The 25,312-nt window shown below is 35.4% G+C and overlaps 1 protein-coding gene across 1 annotated transcript in view; it reads right to left on the bottom strand.

The window, feature by feature from the left end:
• Positions 1-25,312, bottom strand: part of Rock2 (Rho associated coiled-coil containing protein kinase 2) — a 157,585-nt gene that overhangs the window by 84,222 nt on the left and 48,051 nt on the right. Inside the window, exons 2-3 of the mRNA XM_020161447.2 lie at positions 12,508-12,589; positions 11,373-11,473 (exon numbers count right to left, since the gene is read on the bottom strand). Of these exons, the coding sequence (XP_020017036.2) occupies positions 11,373-11,473; positions 12,508-12,589 (183 nt within the window). The remainder of the gene's footprint in view (positions 1-11,372; positions 11,474-12,507; positions 12,590-25,312) is intronic.

Genomic DNA, 25,312 nt, shown 5'->3' on the forward strand with positions numbered 1-25,312 from the left:
AGAACAAACAGAAGACAGAATCTCAGAACTTGAAGATGAAATGGTAATTAAAGGAAAAACCGAAGAACTATTAATTAAACAACTCAAGACCTGTGAAAAGAAAATGCAAGAACTCACCGACTCCATCAAAAGACCAAACTTGAGAATCATGGGCATCGAAGAAGGAGAAGAGGTGCAAGCGAAGGGAATGCGTAATATATTCAACAAAATAATAACGGAAAATTTCCCAAATCTAGAGAAAGATATTCCCATACAAATGCAAGAGGCCTCCAGGACACCAAACAGACCAGATCAAAATAGAACTACTCCACGACATATCATCATTAAAACAACAAGTTCAGAAACTAAGGAAAGAATATTGAAGGCTGCAAGAGAGAAAAAACAAGTAACATACAAAGGTAAACCCATCAAAATCACAGCAGACTTCTCAACAGAAACATTAAAAGCAAGAAGAGCGTGGGGTGAGATCTTCCGGGCACTGAATGAAAATAACTTCAACCCCAGGATACTCTACCCAGCAAAGCTATCATTCAAAATAGATGGAGCAATAAAAGTCTTCCATGATAAGCAGAAACTAAAACAATATGTGACCACAAAGCCACCATTACAAAAGATTCTGCAAGGGATCCTGCACACAGAAAGTGACACCCAACTTAACCATGAAAAGGCAGGCAGCACCAAACCACAGGATAAGAAAAAGCAAGACAGTAGAGAGTAACATCAAGTTAGGTACACACAATCAAACCTTCAAACAACTAAGATAACTAAATGGCAGGAATCACCACATACCTATCAGTACTAACACTTAATGTCAATGGACTTAATTCACCCATCAAAAGACACCGTTTGACAAAATGGATTAAAAAAGAAGATCCAACAATTTGTTGCTTACAGGAGACTCATCTCACCGACAGAAATAAGCATATGCTTAGGATGAAAGGCTGGAAGAAGATTTACCAAGCCAATGGCCCCCGAAAACAAGCAGGAGTAGCAATACTTATCTCTGACAAAGTAGACTTCAAACCTACATTGATCAAACGAGATAAAGAAGGACATTCCATACTAATAAAAGGGGAAATAGACCAAAAGGAAATAATAATCATCAATCTGTACGCACCCAATTTCATCAAACATACCCTGAAAGACCTAAAAGCATATATAAACGCCAACACAGTGGTTGTGGGAGACTTTAACACTCCATTATCATCAATAGATAGGTCATCCAAACAAAAACTCAATAAAGAAATCCAAGATCTAAAATATGCAATAGATCAAGTGGACCTAGTAGATGTCTACAGAACATTTCATCCAACCTCTACACAATATACATTCTTCTGAGCAGCCCATGGAACCTTCTCCAAAATAGATCATATCCTAGGGCACAAAGCAAGCCTCAGCAAATATAAGAAAATAGAAATAATACCGTGCATACTATCTGACCACAATGCAGTAAAAGTAGAACTCAACAACAAAAGTAAAGACAAAAAACATGCAAACAGCTGGAAACTAAATAACTCATTACTTAATGAAGAATGGATCATCGATGCAATAAAAGAGGAAATTAAAAAGTTCCTAGAAGTCAATGAAAATGAAAACACAACCTACCGGAACCTATGGGACACAGCTAAGGCAGTCTTGAGAGGAAAGTTTATAGCCATGAGTGCATATATTAAAAAGATTGAAAGATCCCAAATCAATGACCTAATGATACATCTCAAACTCCTAGAAAAACAAGAACAAGCAAATCCCAAAACAAATAGAAGGAGAGAAATAATAAAAATAAGAGCTGAAATCAACGAAATAGAAACCAAAAAAACCATACAAAGAATTAATGAAACAAAAAGTTGGTTCTTTGAAAAAATAAACAAGATCGATAGACCCCTGGCAAACCTGACTAAAATGAGGAGAGAAAAAACCCAAATTAGTAGAATCAGGAATGCAAAAGGGGAGATAACAACAAACACCATGGAAGTCCAGGAAATCATCAGAGACTACTTTGAGAACCTATATTCAAATAAATTTGAAAATCTAAAAGAAATGGACAGATTTCTAGATACATATGATCATCCAAAACTGAACCAAGAGGAAATTAATCACCTGAATAGACCTATAACACAAAATGAAATTGAAGCAGCAATCAAGAGTCTCCCCAAAAAGAAAAGTCCAGGACCTGATGGATTCTCTGCTGAATTCTATCAGACCTTTAAAGAAGAACTGATACCAACCCTCCTTAAACTGTTCCATGAAATAGAAAGGGAAGGAAAACTGCCAAACACATTTTATGAAGCCACTATTACACTTATCCCAAAACCAGGCAAAGACACCTCCAAAAAGGAGAACTATAGGCCAATCTCCTTAATGAACATTGATGCAAAAATCCTCAACAAAATAATGGCAAACCGAATTCAGCAACACATCAAAAAGATTATCCACCACGACCAGGTAGGCTTCATCCCAGGGATGCAGGGGTGGTTCAACATACGAAAATCAATAAACGTAATAAACCACATTAACAGAAGCAAAGACAAAAACCACTTGATCATCTCAATAGATGCAGAAAAAGCCTTTGATAAGATCCAACATCATTTCATGATAAAAGCTCTAAGAAAACTAGGAATAGAAGGAAAGTTCCTCAACATTATAAAAGCAATATATGACAAACCTACAGCCAGCATTATACTTAACGGAGAAAAATTAAAACCGTTCCCTCTAAAATCAGGAACCAGACAAGGATGCCCACTATCTCCACTCCTATTCAACATAGTACTGGAATTCCTAGCCAGAGCAATTAGGCAAGAAGAAGGAATAAAAGGAATACAAATAGGTAAAGAAACTGTCAAAATATCCCTATTTGCAGATGACATGATCCTATACCTTAAAGACCCAAAAAACTCTACTCAGTAGCTTCTAGACTTCATCAATAGCTATAGCAAAGTAGCAGGATATAAAATCAACATAGAAAAATCATTAGCATTTCTATACACTAACAATGAGCAAACGGAAAAAGAATGTATGAAAACAATTCCATTTACAATAGCCTCAAAAAAAATCAAATACCTAGGTGTAAACCTAACAAAGGATGTGAAAGACCTCTACAAGGAAAACTATACACTTCTGAAGAAAGAGATTGAGGAAGACTATAGAAAGTGGAGAGATCTCCCATGCTCATGGATTGGTAGAATCAACATAGTAAAAATGTCGATACTCCCCAAAGTAATCTACATGTTTAATGCAATTCCCATCAAAATTCCAATGACATTCATTAAAGAGATTGAAAAATCTACTGTTAAATTTATATGGAAACACAAGAGGCCACGAATAGCCAAGGCAATACTCAGTCAAAAGAACAATGCAGGAGGTATCACAATACCTGACTTCAAACTATATTACAAAGCAATAACAATAAAAACAGCATGGTACTGGCACAAAAACAGACATGAAGACCAGTGGAACAGAATAGAGGACCCAGATATGAAGCCACACAACTATGAGCAACTTATCTTTGACAAAGGAGCTAAAAATATACGATGGAGAAATAGCAGCCTCTTCAACAAAAACTGCTGGGAAAACTGGTTAGCAGTCTGCAAAAAACTGAAACTAGATCCATGTATATCACCCTATACCAAGATTAACTCAAAATGGATCAAGGATCTTAATATCAGAACACAAACTCTTAAGTTGATACAAGAAAGAGTAGGAAATACTCTGGAGTTAGTAGGTATAGGTAAGAACTTTCTCAATGAAACCCCAGCAGCACAGCAACTAAGAGATAGCATAGATAAATGGGACCTCATAAAACTAAAAAGCTTCTGTTCATCAAAAGAAATGGTCTCTAAACTGAAGAGAACACCCACAGAGTGGGAGAAAATATTTGCCAACTATACATCAGACAAAGGACTGATAACCAGAATATACAGGGAACTTAAAAAACTAAATTCTCCCAAAACTAATGAACCAATAAAGAAATGGGCATGTGAACTAAACAGAACTTTCTCAAAAGAAGAAATTCATATGGTCAGAAAACACATGAAAAAATGCTCACCATCTCTAGCAATAAAGGAAATGCAAATTAAAACCACACTAAGATTCCACCTCACCCCTGTTAGAATAGCCATCATCAGCAACACCACCAACAACAGGTGTTGGCGAGGATGCGGGGAAAAAGGAACCCTTTTACACTGTTGGTGGGAATGTAGACTAGTACAACCACTCTGGAAAAAAATTTGGAGGCTACTTAAAAAGATGGACATCGATCTACCATTTGATCCAGCAATACCACTCTTGGGGATATACCCAAAAGACTGTTACTCCAGAGGCACCTGCACATCCATGTTTATTGCGGCACTATTCACAATAGCCAAGTTATGGAAACAGCCAAGATGTCCCAGCACTGACGAATGGATTAAGAAAATGTGGTATCTATACACAATGGAATTTTATGCAGCCATGAAGAAGAACGAAATGTTATCATTCGCTGGTAAATGGATGGAATTGGAGAACATCATTCTGAGTGAGGTTAGCCTGGCTCAAAAGACCAAAAATCGTATGTTCTCCCTCATATGTGGACATTAGATCAAGGGCAAACACAACAAGGGGATTGGACTATGAGCACATGATAAAAGCGAGAGCACACAAGGGAGGGGTGAGGATAGGTAAGACACCTAAAAAACTAGCTAGCATTTGTTGCCCTTAATGCAGAGAAACTAAAGCAGATACCTTAAAGCAACTGAGGCCAATAGGAAAAGGGGACCAGGAACTAGAGAAAAGGTTAGATCAAAAAGAATTAACCTAGAAGGTAACACCCACACACAGGAAATCAATGTGAGTCAATGCCCTGTATAGCTATCCTTATCTCAACCAGCAAAACCCCTTGTTCCTTCCTATTATTGCTTATACTCTCTCTACAACAAAATTAGAGATAAGGGCAAAATAGTTTCTGCTGGGTATTGAGGGGGGGAGCGGGAGGGGGTGGAGTGGGTGGTAAGGGAGGGGGTGGGGGCAAGGGGGAGAAATGAACCAAGCCTTGTATGCACATATGAATAATAAAAGAAAAATGAAAAAAAAAAAAAAAGAAAAAATTACAAGACATATTAACAGACAGCACAGTTTTAAGACATAGCACGCATCAGAATCAGGCACAGCAGGAATACTGAAATTATTAGATTAGGAGTTTAAAACAACTATGATTAATATGGTAGGAGATCTGATGGATAAAAGTAGGCAGCATGAAAGGCCAAAGGGGTGATGTAAATAGAAATTCTAAGAAACAATTAAAAACAATGAAACAGAAATAAAGAATGCCTTTGCTGGGCTTACTAGTAGACTGGACACCACTGAGGAATACACGAATAGACCTTTAAACCTGAAAAGCAAATAAAGCCTGAAAAAAATCAGAACAGAGTATCTGAGGTCTATGGAACAATTACAAAAGGTGTAACATATGCATAATGGGAATAAGTCAAAAGGAAAGACAACAGAGGAAATATTTGAAATGATGTCTAAAAATTTCCCCAAATTGCTATCAGACACCAAACCACAGATTCAAAAAACTCAAAAGAACACCAAACAACATACATGCCAAAAAAACTGTATGTAGACATACATTTTCAAACTATATTTTCTAGAAAATCCTTACACTATAACAAAGTTTTTCTCCTCAAAACCATGCAAGTAAAAGGAGAGTAAAATGTAGTATTAAAGTGTGGAGAGAAAAAAAACCCACCAACCTAGAATTCTGCACCATAGGAAATTATCCATCAAAAGTGAAAGAGAAAGAAGATAATGAGAAGATAGGGGAGTAGAGTAGGAAGCCACAGAAATGTCTTCTTCCCCATACAATAATTGCACAGGCGGAATTTGTCTGATGTGAAGATTTTGAAACTTTGGAGTCTAATTTCCAGAAGAAGGCTTAGAGTATAAATAATAGTTAATCAGATAAAGTTCAGCACATAGCACAGTAGTAGGTAGCCATCCCTAGTCTCCAGGACCTTGTAGCAGATGGTTGCACATGTTCATGGAGCAATCTACACATAGCTTAGGGGAACAGGGCAGGCAGGTTATGTGTCCTCTCAACATAAGGGATCTGTGCTCTGATCACTGATTGTCACTTCGGTTCATATAGCTCTACAAAAGGGATGGGCAGTCATTGCTATTGCACCATACTACAGAGTTGCAAACCCCTCCATCTTCAACTGAAATGATGCCCAGGAGACTTAAAGGTCCAATACCCTTTTTCTGACACATTTAATTTTCAACTTTTTCCCCTTGTGGGAGTCAGACATTAAAGACTAGGACACTTAACTACATAAAAGACATAAGTAACTACATACACAGGAAAAATTGGAGAGTGAGTAGGCATACTCAAGTACAGATGCAGGCTTAGAAATAACTTGGAAAGACCTTAAGTTTACACCTCTACTGGCACAGAGGAATGCTACGACAATTTTTTTTTTAAATGACTCACACACACAAATAATAAAACACAAGTCCTAAGAAGGGGGAAAATCTGATTTCCAGAGTTACCACATTATCAAATTCAAATGTTCAGTTATCAACACAAACATATTAACACATAAAGAAACAGGAAAGTATAGACATTCACATGGGAAAATAAATAAATCAAGAGTCTGTCCCTGAAGAAGAAGTGATGGATCTATTTGACAAAGACTTTCTAATAACTGTCATAAACATACCCCAAGAACAAAGTGAAGATGTGGAGAAAGGCAAGAAAGAAACTCATGAACAAAATGGAAATATCAATAAAAACAGAAAAAACCTAAAGAGAGAGAGAGACAATGAATGAGAATTCTGGAGCTAAGAAGTATAACTGAAATTAAAACAAACAAACAATGTTACTAGAACACCCGCAACCTTAAATATAGGACAATGGAAACTAGTACGTCAAAGGAACAGAAAGAAAAAAGTTTAAAGAAAAGTGAACAGATGGGGGCAAGGTGGCAGATAAGAAGCATCCACCATTTTCACTTCTCAATGTGGAATGTCAAGTAACACAGGAGAAAGAGGAAGAACATCATCAAACATACAATAGATGGTAGAAAAGCACAGAGAAACAGAGGCAACAAAGAAAAGCAGCAAACAGTTCCAGGCCCACCCCTGGCTCCCCAGGAGAGGGAGGGGAAGCTGAAGACTATGACAAAAGATAAGCCAGATGGCCCTGGTGACAGAGTGGCAATTCTAGCTGCAGAAGAAGTCTACATCTTCCCTTAAACCCAGTGCAGGGATTTGATGAGACAGTGACTGCTTAGGTGTGGAAGGCTAGCATTGGTGAAGAAGGACATTCTGTCACTCCTATTGTCTTAGAGAGCTCCACCAAGATGCCACCTCAAGAGAAGGCCCATTTTTATGAGACCGAGATACTCTGGGGGCCCGAAAAGAAGAAACAATCATGGCCAAGAAGAGTCTTGGGACTCTCCTTGATGAACAAAGACACAAAAATTCTCAATGAAATACCTGCAAACCAAACTCAACAACACATTAAAAAGAGCATAAACCATTATCAAGATGATTTCATTTCAGGGATGCAAGAATGATTCAACATACGCATATCAATAAGCATAATACAGAACATACACATAGTAAAGAAGAAAAGTCATACAATCACCTTAATAAATGTAGAAAAAGCCTCTGACAAAATTCAACATCCTTTCATGAACAAACTAGGAATAGAAGGACTGTACCTCAACATAACAAAGGCTACGTTACAGCTAACATTACACTAATGAGGAAAAACCAAAACCATTTCCTCTAAAGCTGGGAATGAGACAAGGTTGTCCCCTCTCTTCACTCTTATTAAATATAATGCTTGAATTCTTACCACAGCAATAAAGCAACAGAAAGAAAATAAAAGGGGTACAAATAGGAAAAGTAGAAGGAATTATCCCCATTTGCAGATATGACTAGATATACTTAAAAAACCCTGAAGACTCCAGTAGAAAACACTCAGATCTGATAACTACTTGCAACCAAGTAGCAAAATCAACAAACAAAAATGTGTAGCTTTTCTATGTACCAACAATAAACAAGCTGAGGAAGAAATCAGGGAAAGAATCCATTCAAAATAGCCTCAAAAACAACGACAATGAAAAACCCCTAGGAATAAACCTACATAAGGAGGTGGAAGACCTCTACAATGAAAACAAAACATTGAACAAAGAAACTGAAGAAGACACTAGAAGACAGAAAGATTTCCTCCCGTGTTCATGGATCAGGAGAATATTGTGAAAATTTCTGTATTACCGAAAGCAATCTAGAGATTCGATGCAATCTCCATTAAAATTTCATTGACGTTTTCCACAGAAAGACAAAAATCAACACTAAAACTCATATGGATGCATAAAAGACCCCAAACAGCCAAAGCAATCTTAAGGAAAAAGAGCAATGCTGGAGAGTTCACAAAACCGAACTCCCAATTACACCATAAAGCCATATTAACAAAAACAGCCTGGTACGGGCACAAAAACCACATGACGACCAGTGGAATAGACCAGAAGATCCAGAAATAAGCTCACATAGCCAAAGCCATCTGATTTTCAACAAAGGCACCAAGAACATACATGAGGGAAAGGCAGCTTTTTAACAAATGGTGTTGGGAAAACTGGGTATATACATGTAGAAGACTGAAACTATATCCCTATCTCTCACTCTGTTCAAAAGTTAATTCAAAATGGATCAAAGATCTAAATGTAAGGCCTGAAAACGCTGAAACTGCTACAGGAAAACAGGGAAGACTCTTGAAGATATAGACATAGACAATGTCTTTATGAATAGGACTCCAATTGCTCAGGAAATGCTGACAAATGGGATTACATCAAATTAAAAGGCTTCTGCACGGCAAAGTAAACAATTACCAGAATCAAGAAACAAACTACAGAATGGGAGAAAGTTTTGTCAGCTACCAATAAGATAAACATTTAATATTCAGAGCATATAAAGATCTCCACTAAAAGAACAAACGATTCAATTAGTAAGTAGGAAAATGAAATAAACAAAGTTCTCAAAAAAGTTCTACAGGTGACCGATACATGAATAATAAACACAGCAAATGTTCAGCATCTTTAGCCATAAAGGATATGGAAATCAAACCTCACTAAGATTCCACCTCACCCGGGTCAGTATGGAAATCATCAAGAAAACAAACAACAAATGTTGGTGAGGATGTGAGGAGAGAAGGAACCCTCATGATTAGAATGTAAATGAAAATAGCTACTGTGGAAATCAGTTTCGAGGTTCATTAAAAACCTAAAAATAAGGAGCTGGTAGAATCCTTACGTGGTAGAGCACCTGCCTCAAGTGTGAGGCCCCGAGTTCAAATCCCAGTACTACAAAAAAATAGATGAATAAATAAATAAACAAGTACCTAAAAATAGAACTACCATATGATCTTGCTATACCATTCTTGGGCATATGTCCAAAGGAATGTAAGTCTCAACACCATAGAGATACCTGCACACCTATGTTTACAGTAGCACTATTCACAATTTCCCAAGTATGGAATCAGCTTAAGGGTCCATCAACTGATGATGAATGGATAAAGAAAATATGTTCTATACACACAATGGAACATTATTTGCCATAAAGAATGAAATTATGTCATTTGTAGGAAAACGCATGGAACTAGAAAACAATCATGTTAAGTGAAATAAGCCAGACTGAGAAAGACAAATAGACATGCTCTCTCCCATATGTGGAATATAAATCTTAAAAAAAAAAAAGAGAGACACACGTGTAAATTGGACAACTGTTTGGGGTGGAAGCAGCAAAAGGGTAAGCAGGTAAAAAGAGAAGGTAAAGGGATGAATATGTTAGAAGTACTTCATATGCATGTATAGAAATAGAATAAAATCCATTAAAATTTGTTTTAAAAAAGTAGGGGAGGTGATAAGAAAGAGTAATAAAGGGGTGAATTTGATCAAGATATATGATTTGCATGTATGGAAAATATCACAAGGAAACCCTTTTGCATTTAATTAATATATGCTAATTTAAAAAGAAAAAAGTGAACAGAGTTTTGGACATGTGTAGAACACTTTCAAATGGAGCAACATATGCACTCTGGGAGTGGGGGGGCGGCGGGGGGATGGCTGAAAATCCCCAAGTTTGATGAAAGACATGAATATATACATTCAAGAAGACCAATGAAATCCAAGTAAGACGAACTCACACAAATCTATAATGACAAACATTATAATGAGACTCATAAAAATCAAAAACAAGAGTACATTTTCAAAGCATTAAGAGAGAAACAACTTGTACGTACAATGTGTCCTTAATAAGATTGTAAGTATATTTCTCATCAGAAACTTTGGAGGCCAGGATATGGTAGGCAAATATACCCTTAGGGATAAGCAAAATTACTGAATATGACATCATTGTCCCCAAACAAGTCATTAATAAAATTTTAACAGGACAGGAGGGGCCCTGAAACCTGCCCTTGGGAATATCTGTCCAATGTACAATCAATGCTTTCACCAAATCTCCTGAAGATCCACCATTCTTTTAGTTATGAAGCTGCCTAACCATACAATTACTCTGTTGACATTTCTCCACACCATCCTAAAGTATGTCAATCTTCAACTATCTTAAAGATGTACATCATATCTAACGCAGTACCTTGATCTGCAAATCCAATAAACCTACCAAAGAAAGAAGCAGTGAAAGAGAGGAAAAAGGAAAAGGTAATTCTATCATGACTTGTTTATCTAAACTCCCATGCTGATTATAGTGATCACTGCTTTCTCAATGCTCCATCAAGAGAAATGACACACTGATGTATTCAAAGAGCAAAATTTTACTCTAACTATAAGGACAAAAACAAAAGTCTCATACACTTAGGTAATAAAAAAAGGAGTACTATTACAGCTCCTCGTTTAATAATACAAATATAGTATTTGCTGTAAACATTTGCAATTATTTCCAGTTGGTACCACTTTGACCTGCATAGATAAATTTCACATTTACTTTCAGTTATTAGAAACTCTTCATGAAGTTCACATATATGTAAATAAATCTTAGTTCATTAAGCAGCAATGTTTTTAATCTAAATATTCTTAACAGAAACACAGTAGTTCTTTTGGAATACTAATTGCTCAGCAGATCACGTGTGAAACCAAGCTGGCACTATTCCAAATCAGTGTTTCAGAGAGTGTTGTTAATAACATAACTGCCTCCTTTTATACAGGAGCAGGAGAACACTGAGACTGTCAGAGATGGAGTAACGGAACTAAAACTAAGGACATAATACTAGTTTTTGGCATGCCTGGGCATGTTAGAACTATTCAGCTACGACAGATAATGTTTCACAAAACCAAGATGTCAAAAGCAATATGGTAAGAACAAAACAAAGATGATCTTACCAACTGAACTTCACCAAAAGCACCTCTTCCAATAACTTTTACAACATCATAGTCTTCTGCCTTCATCTGTAAACCTCTGATTTTTTTCACAATTTTCTCATCTACAATAAAAAGATCACTACATCTATGATATCAATCATATTTATTACCAGCATTTTAAAATAACCATACCATATTTGCAAACAAATTTTTGTTTCAAGAAACTGGACTTACTTTCCAGCTAAATCTGTTGGTTATTAAAGGTTCCTGTTTAAAAATTCTAAGATGTACATAATCTCTATATCAAAGAACCAAAACTCTCTACAGTCTGTTAACACGTATACATGAAAACTATTAACTGCTAAAAAGACACAGTTAAATCTACTCTGTTTTTCACTCTACGGTCTGTCAAATTAGGTGTCAACTGGCACAGGCATGAACCAAGGAATTCTGTTATCCATTATGCATCAGAGCACAAAGTTGCCACGAAATTACTTTCTTAGTCGTGAATCTTGATAGCCTCTTTCTTTATAAAGAAGCAGGCATACATTGCATATAAGAAACTACAGACAAGATTGTTTAATTGAGGAAATAGCCTATGTCTAGCAATTTCAAATTAAAGAGCTTACTACGGTGAAATAAAATATTTATTAATCATTTTGAGAATTTCTTGTTCTTAGAATTCAATTTATTAAAACACTAATACTGGCAAATATTAAGGGTAACCACATATACAGTAACAATTCAGATTATTTTTCCTTAAATAAATGTCTACATTTACAGAAACAGAAAGCTTATTAAGTCTTCAAAGTAATTTAAACCAAAGTCTTAGAGTTGTCAATATAAACTTAAAACTTCTCTTAGAACTGCCATAACTTTTGCTAAAATAGCTAAGTAGTCTTAATAATTCATATAGAAATTTGAACTTTATCTACTTTAGATAATGAATTTAGTTCTGCAGTTTTGCTGTGAAAATGAAAAACACTGGTTTTCAAATAAAATAAGTGGGAAACTAAAAAAAAATAAGTTTATTAAGTTAATGAGTTAACAGGTTAAGTGTGTAAGTTTATGGGCTGAAACATTAATCAAACATAAATCTCTTGGCAAAGGTACAGTTATGTAATCCAATATGAATACCAAAAAAAAAAATACTTACATCTATTTAAGAAATTATCTATATTCTTATTTTTTCTCAAAGCAGGAAAATCCAAATCAAGGACCAAGGAATTTAAGCCATCCTGTTAAAAAATAAAAAGACAGTTTTATACTTCCAAGCATTCAAAACAGTCTTTAAATATCATGTGTTGTTCCCACTGAATAAATACTTTCTTATGAAATTGCCTTGATTTTTCCCTATCCAGTAGCTAGCTCTCAGTGATTTCCTAACCAGAGACTATTAGAATCAAGGGGCTGGGAATATAGTTCAGTGGCAGAGTTCTTGCCTAGCATGTACAAGGCCCTGTTGTCAATCTCAGCACCCCATCAAAAATATTAATTTAAAAAAGGACATAGGCATGGCTCAAGAGGTAAAGCACTGCCTAACAAGCACAACACCCTGAGTTCAAACCACAGCACTGTCAAAAAAAAAGAAAGAAAAAAGGATAAAGATAAATACAACTATATCAAATTCTTGCTCAGTTAATAAGCATTAAGTATGTGCCTACTACACACAAAGAACAGAAAATCCGTAAATTAGATACTATCTTGAACCTTGGGGAACTGAGCTCAAAACTAAATCTCCTCTTAGATTGAGGAAAACTACAGAAAGTGGAGAGATCTCCCATGCTCATGGATTGGTAAAATCAATGTAGTAAAAATGTCTAAACTCCCAAAAGCAATCTACATGTTTAATACAATTCCCATCAAAATCCCAATGACATTCATCAAAGAGATTGAAAAATCTACCATTAAATTTATTTGGAAACACAAGAGATCCCAAATAGCCAAGGCAATGCTCAGCAAAAAGAACAATGCTGGAGGTATCATAATACCCGACTTCAGGCTATACTACAAAGCAATAACAATAAAAACAGCATGGTACTGGCACAAAAACAGACATGAAGACCAGTGGAACAGAATAGAGGACCCAGATATGAAGCCACACAACTGTAACCAACTTATCTTTGACAAAGGCACTAAAAATATACAGTGGAGAAAAAGCAACTTCTTCAACAAAAACTGCTGGGAAAACTGGTTAGCGGTCTGCAAAAAACTGAAATTAGATTCATGTTTATCACCCTATACCAATATTAACTCAAAATGGATCAAGGACCTTAATATCAGACCACAAACTCTAAAGTTGGTACAGGAAAGAGTAGGAAATACTCTGGAATTAATAGGTACAGGCAAGGACTTTCTCAATGGAACCCCAGCAGCTCAGCAACTAAGAGATAGCATAGATAAATAGGACCTCATAAAACTAAAAAGCTTCTGCTCAACAAAAGAAATGGTCTCTAAACTGAGGAGACCACCCACAGAGTGGGAGAAAATATTTGCCAGCTACACATCAGACAAAGGACTGATAACCAGAATATATAAGGAACTCAAAAAACTAAGCTCTCCCAAAATTAAGGAAGCAATAAAGAAATGGGCAAGTGAACTAAACAGAACTTTCTCAAAAGAAGAAATTCAAATGGCCAAAAAACACATGAAAAAATGCTCATCATCTCTGGCCACTAAGGAAATGCAAATCAAAACCACACTAAGATTCTACCTCACCCGTTAGAATAGCCATCATTAGCAACACCACCAACAACAGGTGTTGGCGCGGATGCGGGGAAAAAGGAACCCTCTTACACTGCTGGTGGGAATGTAAACTAGTACAACCACTCTGTAAAAAAAATTTGGAGGCTACTTAAAAAGCTAAACATTGATCTACCATATGATCCAGCAATACCACTCTTGGGGATATACCCAAAAGAATGTGACACAGGTTACTCCAGAGGCACCTGCACACCCATGTTTATTGCAGCACTATTCATAATAGCCAAGTTATGGAAACAGCCAAGATGCCCCACTATTGATGAATGGATTAAGAAAATGTGGTATTTATACACAATGGAATACTACTCAGCCATGAAGACGAATGAAATCTTATCATCTGCAGGTAAATGGATGGAACTGGAAAACATCATCCTGGGCGAGATTAGCCAGGCCCAGAAGACCAAAAACTGTATGTTCTCCCTCATATGTGGTCTTTAGATCTAGGGCAAGGGGACTGGACTTTGATCACATGATGAGGAGAGAGCACACAAGGGAGATATGAGGATAGGCAAGAAACCCAAAAAAAACAAGATAGCATTTGATGTCCTCAATGCAAAGGAACTAATGCAGAAACTTTAAAGCGACAGAGGCCAATAGGAGAAGGGGACCAGGAACTAGAGAAAAGGTCAGTTCTAGAGAAAAGGTCAGTTTGAGAAGAATTAATTTAGAAAGTAACACACATGCACAGGAAAGCAATGCAAGTCAACTCCCTGAATAGCTATCCTTATCTCAACTAGCAAAAACCCTTGGTCCTTCCTATTATTGCTTATACTCTCTCTTCAACAAAATTAGAGATAAGGGCAAAATAGTTCCTGCTGGGTAGCGAGGGGGTTGGGGGGAGAGGGAGGGGGTGGGGGGGTAAGGGAGCAGGTGGGGGAAAGGAAGGGGGGGGAAGGGAGGAGAAATGACCCAAACATTGTATGCACATATGAATAAAAGAAATTTTAAAAAAAGAAAGAAAAATAAATAAATAAATAAAAAGTAAAGAAAAAAACTCTCCTCTAAGACTAGGGAGAAAAAAGATAATGTACTGTCTGGATATCTATTTTCTTCTACAAGTCTTCTATATTTTCTACACTTTTTACAATTTAAAATTTATAATCAAAACAGGAAAAAGTTATATACATGTAACTTGGTAGAATTGAAAACCTCATGAGAAAATAGGTCTCATGAAGGTAACAAACACACTGTTACATACACTGTCTCATCCCCAAGTAACTCTGAGTAGGGCAGGAGGAAACAACCTTATCTTAGCAGTGAAGAAACAAACTAAAGCTCAGAGAAATTACGTGACTATTAGGGAACAACAGCAGCAGAGCTAGCTACCTAAATCTTAGAGATGTGATAGATTTAATTCATCCCCTTAGTGTCAATTGTCAAGACTGACACCCTGCTAAAAGAAATAACAGACGCATAAAAGGATAAGGAAGGAAGGTAGAAGACTGCAGGAAAGAAAACAGCAATGAAAAGAAATATTTGGGGGACCTGGGTGGCAGAAAGTGTGGGGAAAATTATCCACAAAATTTAGAAAGGTTACTTGAGATTTTAACTAATTTTAGGAGAATTCCAAACACTACGTTTATCATCAATTACATTTTATATTATTAATTTTCATTGACTAAAAATGTTAACATTTTATGAAAATATTACTTAACAACAGAAAGGAACAAGAGTGTTAAGAGTAGCTATTAGCATTTCGAATCACAATTAAGATTACCTATATCCCACTAGTATGCAGACAGACACAATCCTGACTTTCCAGTGGGTTTGGACTAGTAAATTCATACCTTGAGACATCCACCTCCAACACACAATTCCCCTCTCCCCATGACAGCTTATGTATGGACTTTTCAAAGATTCCAGCATTTCAGGAAACTAAGCTATTTTTATATCAACATATCTTTAATGGTGTAACTTTAATATTTTTGTACATTTAAAATGTAAAATCTCAATCATATATTTGTAGATGTCTCCAGATTTATACTCTATATCACAATTTCAAGTGAAAAACAGGTGCATTCATTTGGGAGACATTCTTCCTTACCTCTATTAACCTACATGGAAAGAAAAACAATTAAATTGACAAGGCAAAACTTTCTTTTTGTTTTCCCCCGGTACTGGGACTTGAACTTGGAGCCTATACCTTGAGCCACTCCACCAGTGATGGGTTTTTGTGACAGGTTTTTTCAAGATAGGGTCCCTAGAACTATTTGCCCGGACTGGCTTCAAACTGCCATCCTCCAGATCTCTGCCTCTGGAGTAGCTAGGATTACAGGTGTGAACCACCAGTGTCTGACAAGGCAAAACTTTCTATTGCAAGAATAAATTTTCCTCAAGACTTTCCTAACAGAATATGGACAATTCATAATGAAACAATAACAATAACCACATTAAAATCTCCATTCACACATAATGAAGAAGAATGCTTTTCTTTGACATAATACTATGACTTGACATCAATACAAGGTCTAAACTTTTTTGGGGGAGTGGGGGGATAGTGCTAGGCATGGAACCCAAAGCCTTCTCAAAAATTCTCCCAAAGGAATGGGCTTATGTGAAGATCAAGGGGGAAAAAAATCTGAAAATAGTTTAAGTATTTTCCCATATGATCCCCCCACTTACTAATGGAGAGAAAACTTTTTCAGCAGCTGAAATATTTCAGCAATTTGTTCTTTTGTTTTTCAAACCATTTTTAAAAGAGCAAACACTATTTCAAGTGTGTATTATTTATGCAGTATTCATTTTAGTGACAGTGTGACTTTGATTTCCTAATCATCTGTATTAGAATAATATAGGTGATGACATATACAGTTAGAAATGTACATTTTTTTCTTGATGCTTTATGTTTAGTGAAATGTATTCTACTTAGTATCACTTTTTAAGAAGTCTAGCTTTCTAGTTGAACACAGAAGCCTTTTATACTTTGCTGTCAAGAAGGAATGAAATAAGACTCAATTTCACTTTCACCATACACTGCTTATCGTTGTTTTTAAATATCCAAATGAGTGCTTTTAAAATTTTTTGTTAAAGATGCTGACAGGAATATCTAAACTCATAAGCAAAATGATAGAGCTAATAAGAGTTTTAATTGTTAAATTCATCACAAAGTAATACATTACCTAAAATTTTTATAAGTGTATGAGCTGTTGACATGCAGGTAATTTAAAAAAAAAATCATCAAAGGAGGGAAATCAAGACTGTTGTGGTATCCTGGAACCAGTGAGGAGAATGTAGCAAGAAAGTGATCAACAAACAGTTATAATGCCAGATAAGCCAAGTAAACCCAGGACTGAGAAGTCAGCAAATCAGAAGTCACCTGTGACCTTTCTAGAGCTATTAGATGACATATTTGTTATTTCCAAATCATTCTTCACCACCTTCTTACCACTACAGTTTTAACTTATATTTTTTTTAAAAAAGAAAAAAAACCTCCTTCATTTACATTCTCACCATAAACACTAGCATTCAACATGATTATAAATCATGTATCTCATACTCTGTAGTCTGTTTACCAAAAATGATAACTGAATTATACAGAGGTCAATACAGCATTCATGATTAACAGATATTTTCTTGACTACTTTGTGCCATGTGCTGTACAAAGCACTACACATAAACTAAACATCTGAATCCTCACAAAACACAAGCTAGCTACTGTTGTTATACCCACAGCAGTAGGCTCACAAACAGAAGCATAGAGATGAAAAACTTCTCCAAGCCAACAGTTTATATGAAAACACTTAGTTGATTACAGAACATAGGAAACATTTCTGTGTATCTGGTGTACAGATAACTAACTAGGAAATGTTAAATGAATTTGTAATACATTTCCCCTGTCTATTAATTACAACATCAAATACAAATACAAAACTAAAAATTGAGGGACCAAAATGTGTGGGACCAACAGAGTTTGGGAGTTTGTAATCTGGAATATTTGCAGACATAAACATAATGCATTATCTTGGGAAATATAAACAAAAATCATTTAAACTTCACATGTACCTTACATAGACAGCAAGACTCTGTCTCCAAAAAAAAAGTAAACTGTCTACTTCACCTGGAAAAATACAATGCTTTATTTAAAAATACTACATTTCTTTACAAGTACATTTGTCTAAGATTTGTAACAAATTCAGTGACAAAGTAAATTTATTCCGTCTTTAAAGAAAATAATTGCATTATCTAATAAAAATCTTTACTTAAAGAAGAAAAATTTCCCACCGAGCATAAGAAATAAAAGGCATTGTTCTGCCGTGCAGATGAGCTGAACATGAAAAGCCCGAGTAGGTAGCATAATGAAGCAAGGGGAAGCAGAAGAACAGTCTTCCTGCTTACTTCTATGAATCTCAGCTACAGAAAAATTAATTTTTTTTTTGTTTTGCTGGTGCTGGTGACTGAAGCAAGGGCATTGTGAATACTAAGCAAGAGCTCTACTGCTGAGCTATGTCCCCAGTCCTTGATATTTTTGAGACAGGGTCTTGCTATATACATTAAAATGGCCTTGAACTTACTATGTAGCCCAGGCTGGCCTTGAACTTGTGATCTTCCTGCCCCCACCACCTGAGTGGGATTACAGAAAGGTACCAACACACTCTGTACCAGAAAAATTAACTCTTAAGGCTTTCTGTTGCCTCAAAACAATATAGGTGGCACATCGATGAAGTAGTAGGTGTAGAGTAATACTCATAGTTGGAAATAACCTAAAGAGAAAATATCATCAAAATTTTGCTTAGAAACTGAACAACGAATTGTGGAGGAGGTGGAACTTCCTTGAACATACTTCCAACTGATCTACAGCTTTCCTAAAACTTCTGTGTACTTGAGTTTGTTCTACATAAAACACTGTTCTTCTCTTACTTTTTTGTCTGGCTATTTCTTATTCTTAACAGGACCTTTACTACTCCTCCTCAATTAGATTAAATGCCCCTCTTCCACTGCCTCAGAAAACTACATTCATTTTTTTGCAACGATTTATCTAGCAAGCATATGATAGCCATGAAAAGTCAAATGAAGGATAAGGGCACAGCTCAAGTGGCAGAAAGCTCCCGAACACAAAGCAATCCCTAATACCACAAAATAAATAAATAAATAAATAAATTACAAAGGGAAAATAACCAACAAATAAAAGAACTTAAAACATAAAATAAAAATAAATGTAAAATGAATAAATTAATACAGTTATATATTATTTCTTTACTGAAATAATAAAGTTTTTTAAAAGTCTAGTAATTGAGAAACCTGAGCTTTATCACCTTTGTTCTGCTGTGTAACCCTTGGCAAGTAACTTCACAGATTTCTAGTGTACTTGTTTATAAACCAGAGATAACAGTGAGCAATCCTGCTCTGGTGAGCAGTTCTCTTGACTAAATAATTAAGCAAACTGGGAGTTCAAGTGAAGCTGGCAAGGCTTTTTCCTGTCTTCCAAAGAACACACAAATAGCATTTTGACTCTTCCTTGGCCTCAGGCTCCAGGAGAGCTCATCAAGGCAAGACCAGACCAGCAATAACAACTTTTCCTTTTTGCCTCACATGACAATATGGATCTGCACTTTAATCTAAAATTTTGATTTTTGGCATTTTGTTCATCATGGACTTTTACATTCATTTTTAATATTGCATTAAAATGTTTTCCTTGATTACTGTGGTGGTTTGGGCACCTCCTTAAATTTTAGAGATATTAACTATGGGACAATGACTTACATCAATGAGTCACTAACTATAGCATACTTTTGTTTTCAAAGAATGTGGCTAGGGATTTAGCTCAGGGGTAAAATGATTGCCTAGCAATGTGCAAGGCCCTGGGTTCAATCCCCAGCACCACTACTACTCCCCACCCCAAAAAGCGCTAAGAATCACATGATTAATTTGCTCAAAGATTTAGAATAGAAGAATTAAATGTTAATTAATTAATTTAATTAAAAGTTAATAATAATCCCAGTGCTGCTACAATGATAACAATAAAACAGCTGCTATTTACAAAGTGCCTAATAGCAGAACCAGACCCTGCATGTTAACATCACCTCCTTGTACTTCCTAGTAGGCTGTGGAAGTAGGTATTCTTATCATCATTTTTAATTGCAGAAATTAAACTTGAAGAACTTAAAAACAATTTCCCAGAACTGTACAACTAAAAAGTAGCAGGGTTGGTATTGGGTTCAATACTATCAAAAAATAACTACTGGTACTTTTAATATTTTAATTGGGTCCTAAATTTTTTTTCTCCTAATACATTAAGTCAAGGAGAAGATATAAATCAAAGTACTATTCACAATGTAGTTTACAGTTTAGAAGTATCTGACTGAACTTAGTATCAAATTACACTGAATTACTAGATTTCTTTGGTTTATAAATCAAAAATTACATCATTTCCTCTATAAAAATTTTTTTCCTACTCAAGGATATATACTATCTTATCTGAAACTCTCCAAAGAATGAAGTGGAAGTTAAGCACCTCTCCATTACAAAGGAGCAGAAAATTAATACATCATGCCTGAATCTTACTCTTAATCTTATTAAGATTCAACTGAGAAGCTATTAGTCAGATAAAATTAGAACTACTATCCTAATAATGATTACAAACAAATCAAACTTTTTAAACAGTATTTTCCTTATTTGTAACTTACAATTAAATATCATACACAAACTTGGGGGTTAAGAAATCTACTCATTCAAGATATAACAAATACATGAAAAAATACACACACCTACAAAAAATAATCCATCTTGCTGGTTTTACTAGCTTCCTATATTTTTCCTATTCACAGTACACACTATACAGCTTCAATATTTTTAAATTACACCAATAGTTTGGCAGCATCTTTTTCTTAAGCCAAGTGGTTCAACAGCAATACTGTAAGTACACTGGTAGCAGTGTACTCCATTTGGTAAGTACTCCAGGGAAGGCTAGATTATCTGAAAGCAGAATTTCCCAGACTTTATGGATATTTTGAAGGTGGTAGGGTGGGGTGGACCATAAACAGCTTCTCCTGCAAAGACTATCTAGGAACTAAGAATGTTAGAGATGCTAATAGTCAACTAAATACAAAACTGCATCTGTCTGTTATATCTTGGTAGAGATAGGTGATAGAAAGATGACAGATAGATAGATAGACATGCAAGCTACTTTAACAGGCGATATATTCCAGTATTTTTTTTAATTTTAAAAAGACAGATAAAGCTTTGTTTACTAGAAGGTAGAACAATTTGGTCACATTCACACAAAGAACAGTCTTCCAAACCTTTGTCTCTGGTCTGTTGTTTAGTTAAGTCAATAGGACCTTTCATTTCATAACAAGAAGTTTGCCCATATAGTTTTTAACTCTAGGAACCTAAACACAGAAAATCAGTTTTCCACAGCTGTAAATTTCACCATCAGCCCCAAACATAAGATCAGTCATTTAATGTTAGATATTATATTATTTTGAATATACCTAAACACTTTGCAATTAAAGACTGTATAATTTAAGACAGCTGAAAGGTGTTTTACACTTGATTTTAATATCTAAACCTAATAGCACTTTTTTTATTCCAGTAATACTGGGGTTTGAACTCAGGACCTTATACTTGCTAGGCAGGCACTCTACTGCTTGAGCCATGCATGCACCCAGCCCATTTTGGTTTTTAGGTATTTTTCAAACAGGATCTCATGTTTATGGCCAGGCAGGCTGGGTCACAATGCTCCTATTTACACTGGGATGACAAGCTTGAACCACCACACCCTGCTACTTTTATTGAGATGAAGTCTCTCTACCCTCTTTTTTTTTTTTTTTGCTCAGGCTAGCCTTGAATCAAAACCCCATATCTCCTCCCACCAATTAGCCACTGTACCAGGCAACTAATAGCACTTTCTTTTTCTTTTTTTTTTTTTTTTTTTTTGGTAGGAATGAGGTTTGAACATGTTTGCAAAGCAGGTACTCTACCACTAGAGTCACAACTCCAGCCCATTTTGCTCTGGTTATTTTGGAAATGGGGTCTTTCAAACTATTTACCCAGACTGGACTCAAACTGTGATCCTCTTGATCTTAACCTCCTAAAAGGAGCTAGAATTACAGGTGTGAGCCACCAGTGCCTGGCTAACTGCACATTTTTTATACTAACAGATGGAGCAAAAACACCATTCCATCACTAATTTAATGTGTTCCATAAAGAAAATTATTTTACTCCTTTCAATCTCATTTTCAATAACCAAGAAACATGACATTCAAGTCATAAGGCTAGCTCGATAACTAGTCAAATACTGTCTGTGAAGCTGATCAAAACAAAGGTTTTGTGACGAATGTTTGTATTTTAACCAATTTAAAGAACTCTCTGATTCTCAAGTAAGTTTAATCTTACTCAATTTTATATAGCTTGAAATTCTTATTTCAGTCAATCAAAATCTGAGACTACAAATAACACATAAATGTTTGGAGCAGTATTATGATAACCAAGCAATTCAAAACAACTAAAAATCTAAAACAGGAAAACTATATTTTACTAAAGCTTATTAGAATTATATTAACCAAACATTTGAAATAATTATTAATACTATGCAGGCAGTAATGTTCTTAAAAGTTAGTATGTAAAAAATGTGAATAAAAATTGTATAATTCCATGTAAGGCAAATATGCATATGAAAAAATGCTACCATATCTGTAGCAAAGTGAATACAGTGATAGCATGATAGAAAAATATGGTTTTATTCTTTTCTTCCCCTGAATTCTAATATTTTTGTGATATAATTTTGTAACTCAAAAAAATATAGTAAAATCTAAGTGAACAAGATCTAAGGCATTAGAGAACACAGCTTTGATTAGTTTAGACTTTTGAAACAATTACTCATTTATTATCTATAGCTATCCCTATTGAAACATATCCTATTTAAAATTCTAATACATTTCACTGTTCTCTGCCTCCTATAAGTCATATGCTCTTTTATTTCTCTCTTCTTTGAAATCCAGTAAATTCTGTAACTTCAACTAGGATATTTGTAGGGATTAATAGACTAATTTGAAAAAAACTGACTTCCTCCTCATTCATGAACAAGTTAGTTCTCTCCATCAATTTGAGCTTTTTATTTCCTTTGGTATATTGTTATTCATATATAGTATAAATACTTCTTGTTAAGTCTACGGTTAAGTATTTTACTTCTTCATGGTCATTATCACGTTATATTGGGTCTGCCATGTGAAGAGCACTACTCTTTTTGTTTTGATTTTTACAGTAGTAGGGTTGGAACTGTGAGCCACTCCACTCCGTGTGCGCGCGTTGGTTATTTTTGAGACAGGATCTCCCAAACTCTGCCTCCTGACTACAGGTGCAAGCCACTGGTGCCCGTCTAACACTACTCTTTTTAAAGTTCCCAATAGAAAAATGTTTGGTAAACCCCGTTTTTTACTAATTAATGGTATGCAAGCACAGCTTAGGTGACCAAGAACAAATGTGATTTCCTTAAAATTCCATTAAAAATTTGTGTACTCTGGGTGTGGTGCCACATACCTATGATTTTAGCACCCAGGAGACTGAGGCAGGAAGACTGCAAGTTTGAGGCATTTAAAAGTTAACAAGACCCCAGTCTCAAAAACCAAAGACAAAACTTGTACAGAAAAGTAATTTAAGCTTCATGAAAAATATAGGTAGAAGTGATATTTACATCAGGATGAGGAATGTTCTGGAGTATAGGTAAAATGTCTGACCTGCATGCTGACTACATAGGTGCTCAAATTGTAAAAGGTGACCAAGATAATATGTATAATATGGATACTTTGCTCTGTGTGAATATAAATGTATTACTCATCAATCAACAATGTTTTGGGTGCAGTGCATAACCATGAACTGAGATAAAAATATCGCAGAGCAAATGAACAGGAAAATATTTTAAAAACTGTATACCATCATTGTGCTTAGATAGTTGATAAATATGTGGACATATTTATCAAATATACCATTCCCTTAATTAGAAAAAAAGTATGAGATAAAAATTAAGAAACTCATTCTCAAGTTTGCCAAATTTCAATGAAAGTTTTCTATTACAGACGTTTAGCCTCCAACCACTTTGAAATGCTTTGTTGTGTTCAAAGTGCTGAGAAAGTGGATGTAATATGGAAGCAAATCACCTTAAACCCTGGATCCCATTTTCCAGGTAAAGGAAATGTTTCTGAACCCTAAAAAACAATCAGCCATTGTGAATGAGAAGTGGACAGCTGTCCTGCTAGTGAATCTGAGATGGAACTAAAATAATTCCAAACACAAACTCTCTTTATTATTAGAATTTGATGTATCACTATAGTTGGATTATTAGTTTCAAAATCATAGAGATTAAAATTTTTCATTTTCTATACCACATAAAAATAGTCACTGGAGGGCTGAGGTCATGGCTTAAGTGGTAGAGCACCTGCTAGTAAGTGCAAGGTCCTGAGTTCAAACCCCAGTACCACCAAAAAAATGATTGATAGATAGATAGATGGATAATGGACAGATGTATGGACATAGTCAGTCACTGGAAATATCCCAACATCACATCAATATACCCACAAACATAATTTTCAATTTTCTAACCAAATATTAATCAAACTTAAAACAATGAAGGCACAACCAAGAACTTTACAAACCAAGTTTACATGAAAATCAAAGGGTAAAAATGTGTGCCCAAAGAACACTAGGGGAAACTAATTTGTTGAACACATATTTTTTCACCTAGTTCTCATAAAAACCCCACTGGAAAAGGAAATGGAAAAGCAGCAGAAGCAGTAACCAGAAGTACTTCTTTCTGCCACCATACCACACCTACCACCACGAAACGTGAATACTTCAGCAAAAACAAAACAGAAATAGTAGGTGTTTTAAGGCACAGGCTCTTTTTGCCATTCTTCTGTCTTCTAACTACACTTGGAAACTATACTGATCCAGCAGCCTATCAAATTTTAACTAAAAAATAAAAATACCCTTCCCAGGTATTGAAGCAAGGTCTTTACCCAGGAGATCATAGTTTTATATATCTCGGGGGAAAACTTTTTAAGTAAATAGTTTCAAAAATTTAAAAATCTTTTAAATATCTGTTTCATCTCTCTTTTGTCCACTACATTTGTACTTCCCTACAGAGTGATGAGTAACTCTTAGAAAGAGAATCTAATTTATAATTATTTGGTATATTTTACATTTGGTAGTCCATGTATTTTTTATTTGGCAGAAAAAAGGTCCCACTGCTAAAATCAAACTGA

This window comes from Castor canadensis, chromosome 12 (genome assembly GCF_047511655.1).
Source record: "Castor canadensis chromosome 12, mCasCan1.hap1v2, whole genome shotgun sequence".
In the NCBI taxonomy this organism is placed as follows: Eukaryota; Metazoa; Chordata; class Mammalia; order Rodentia; family Castoridae; genus Castor; species Castor canadensis.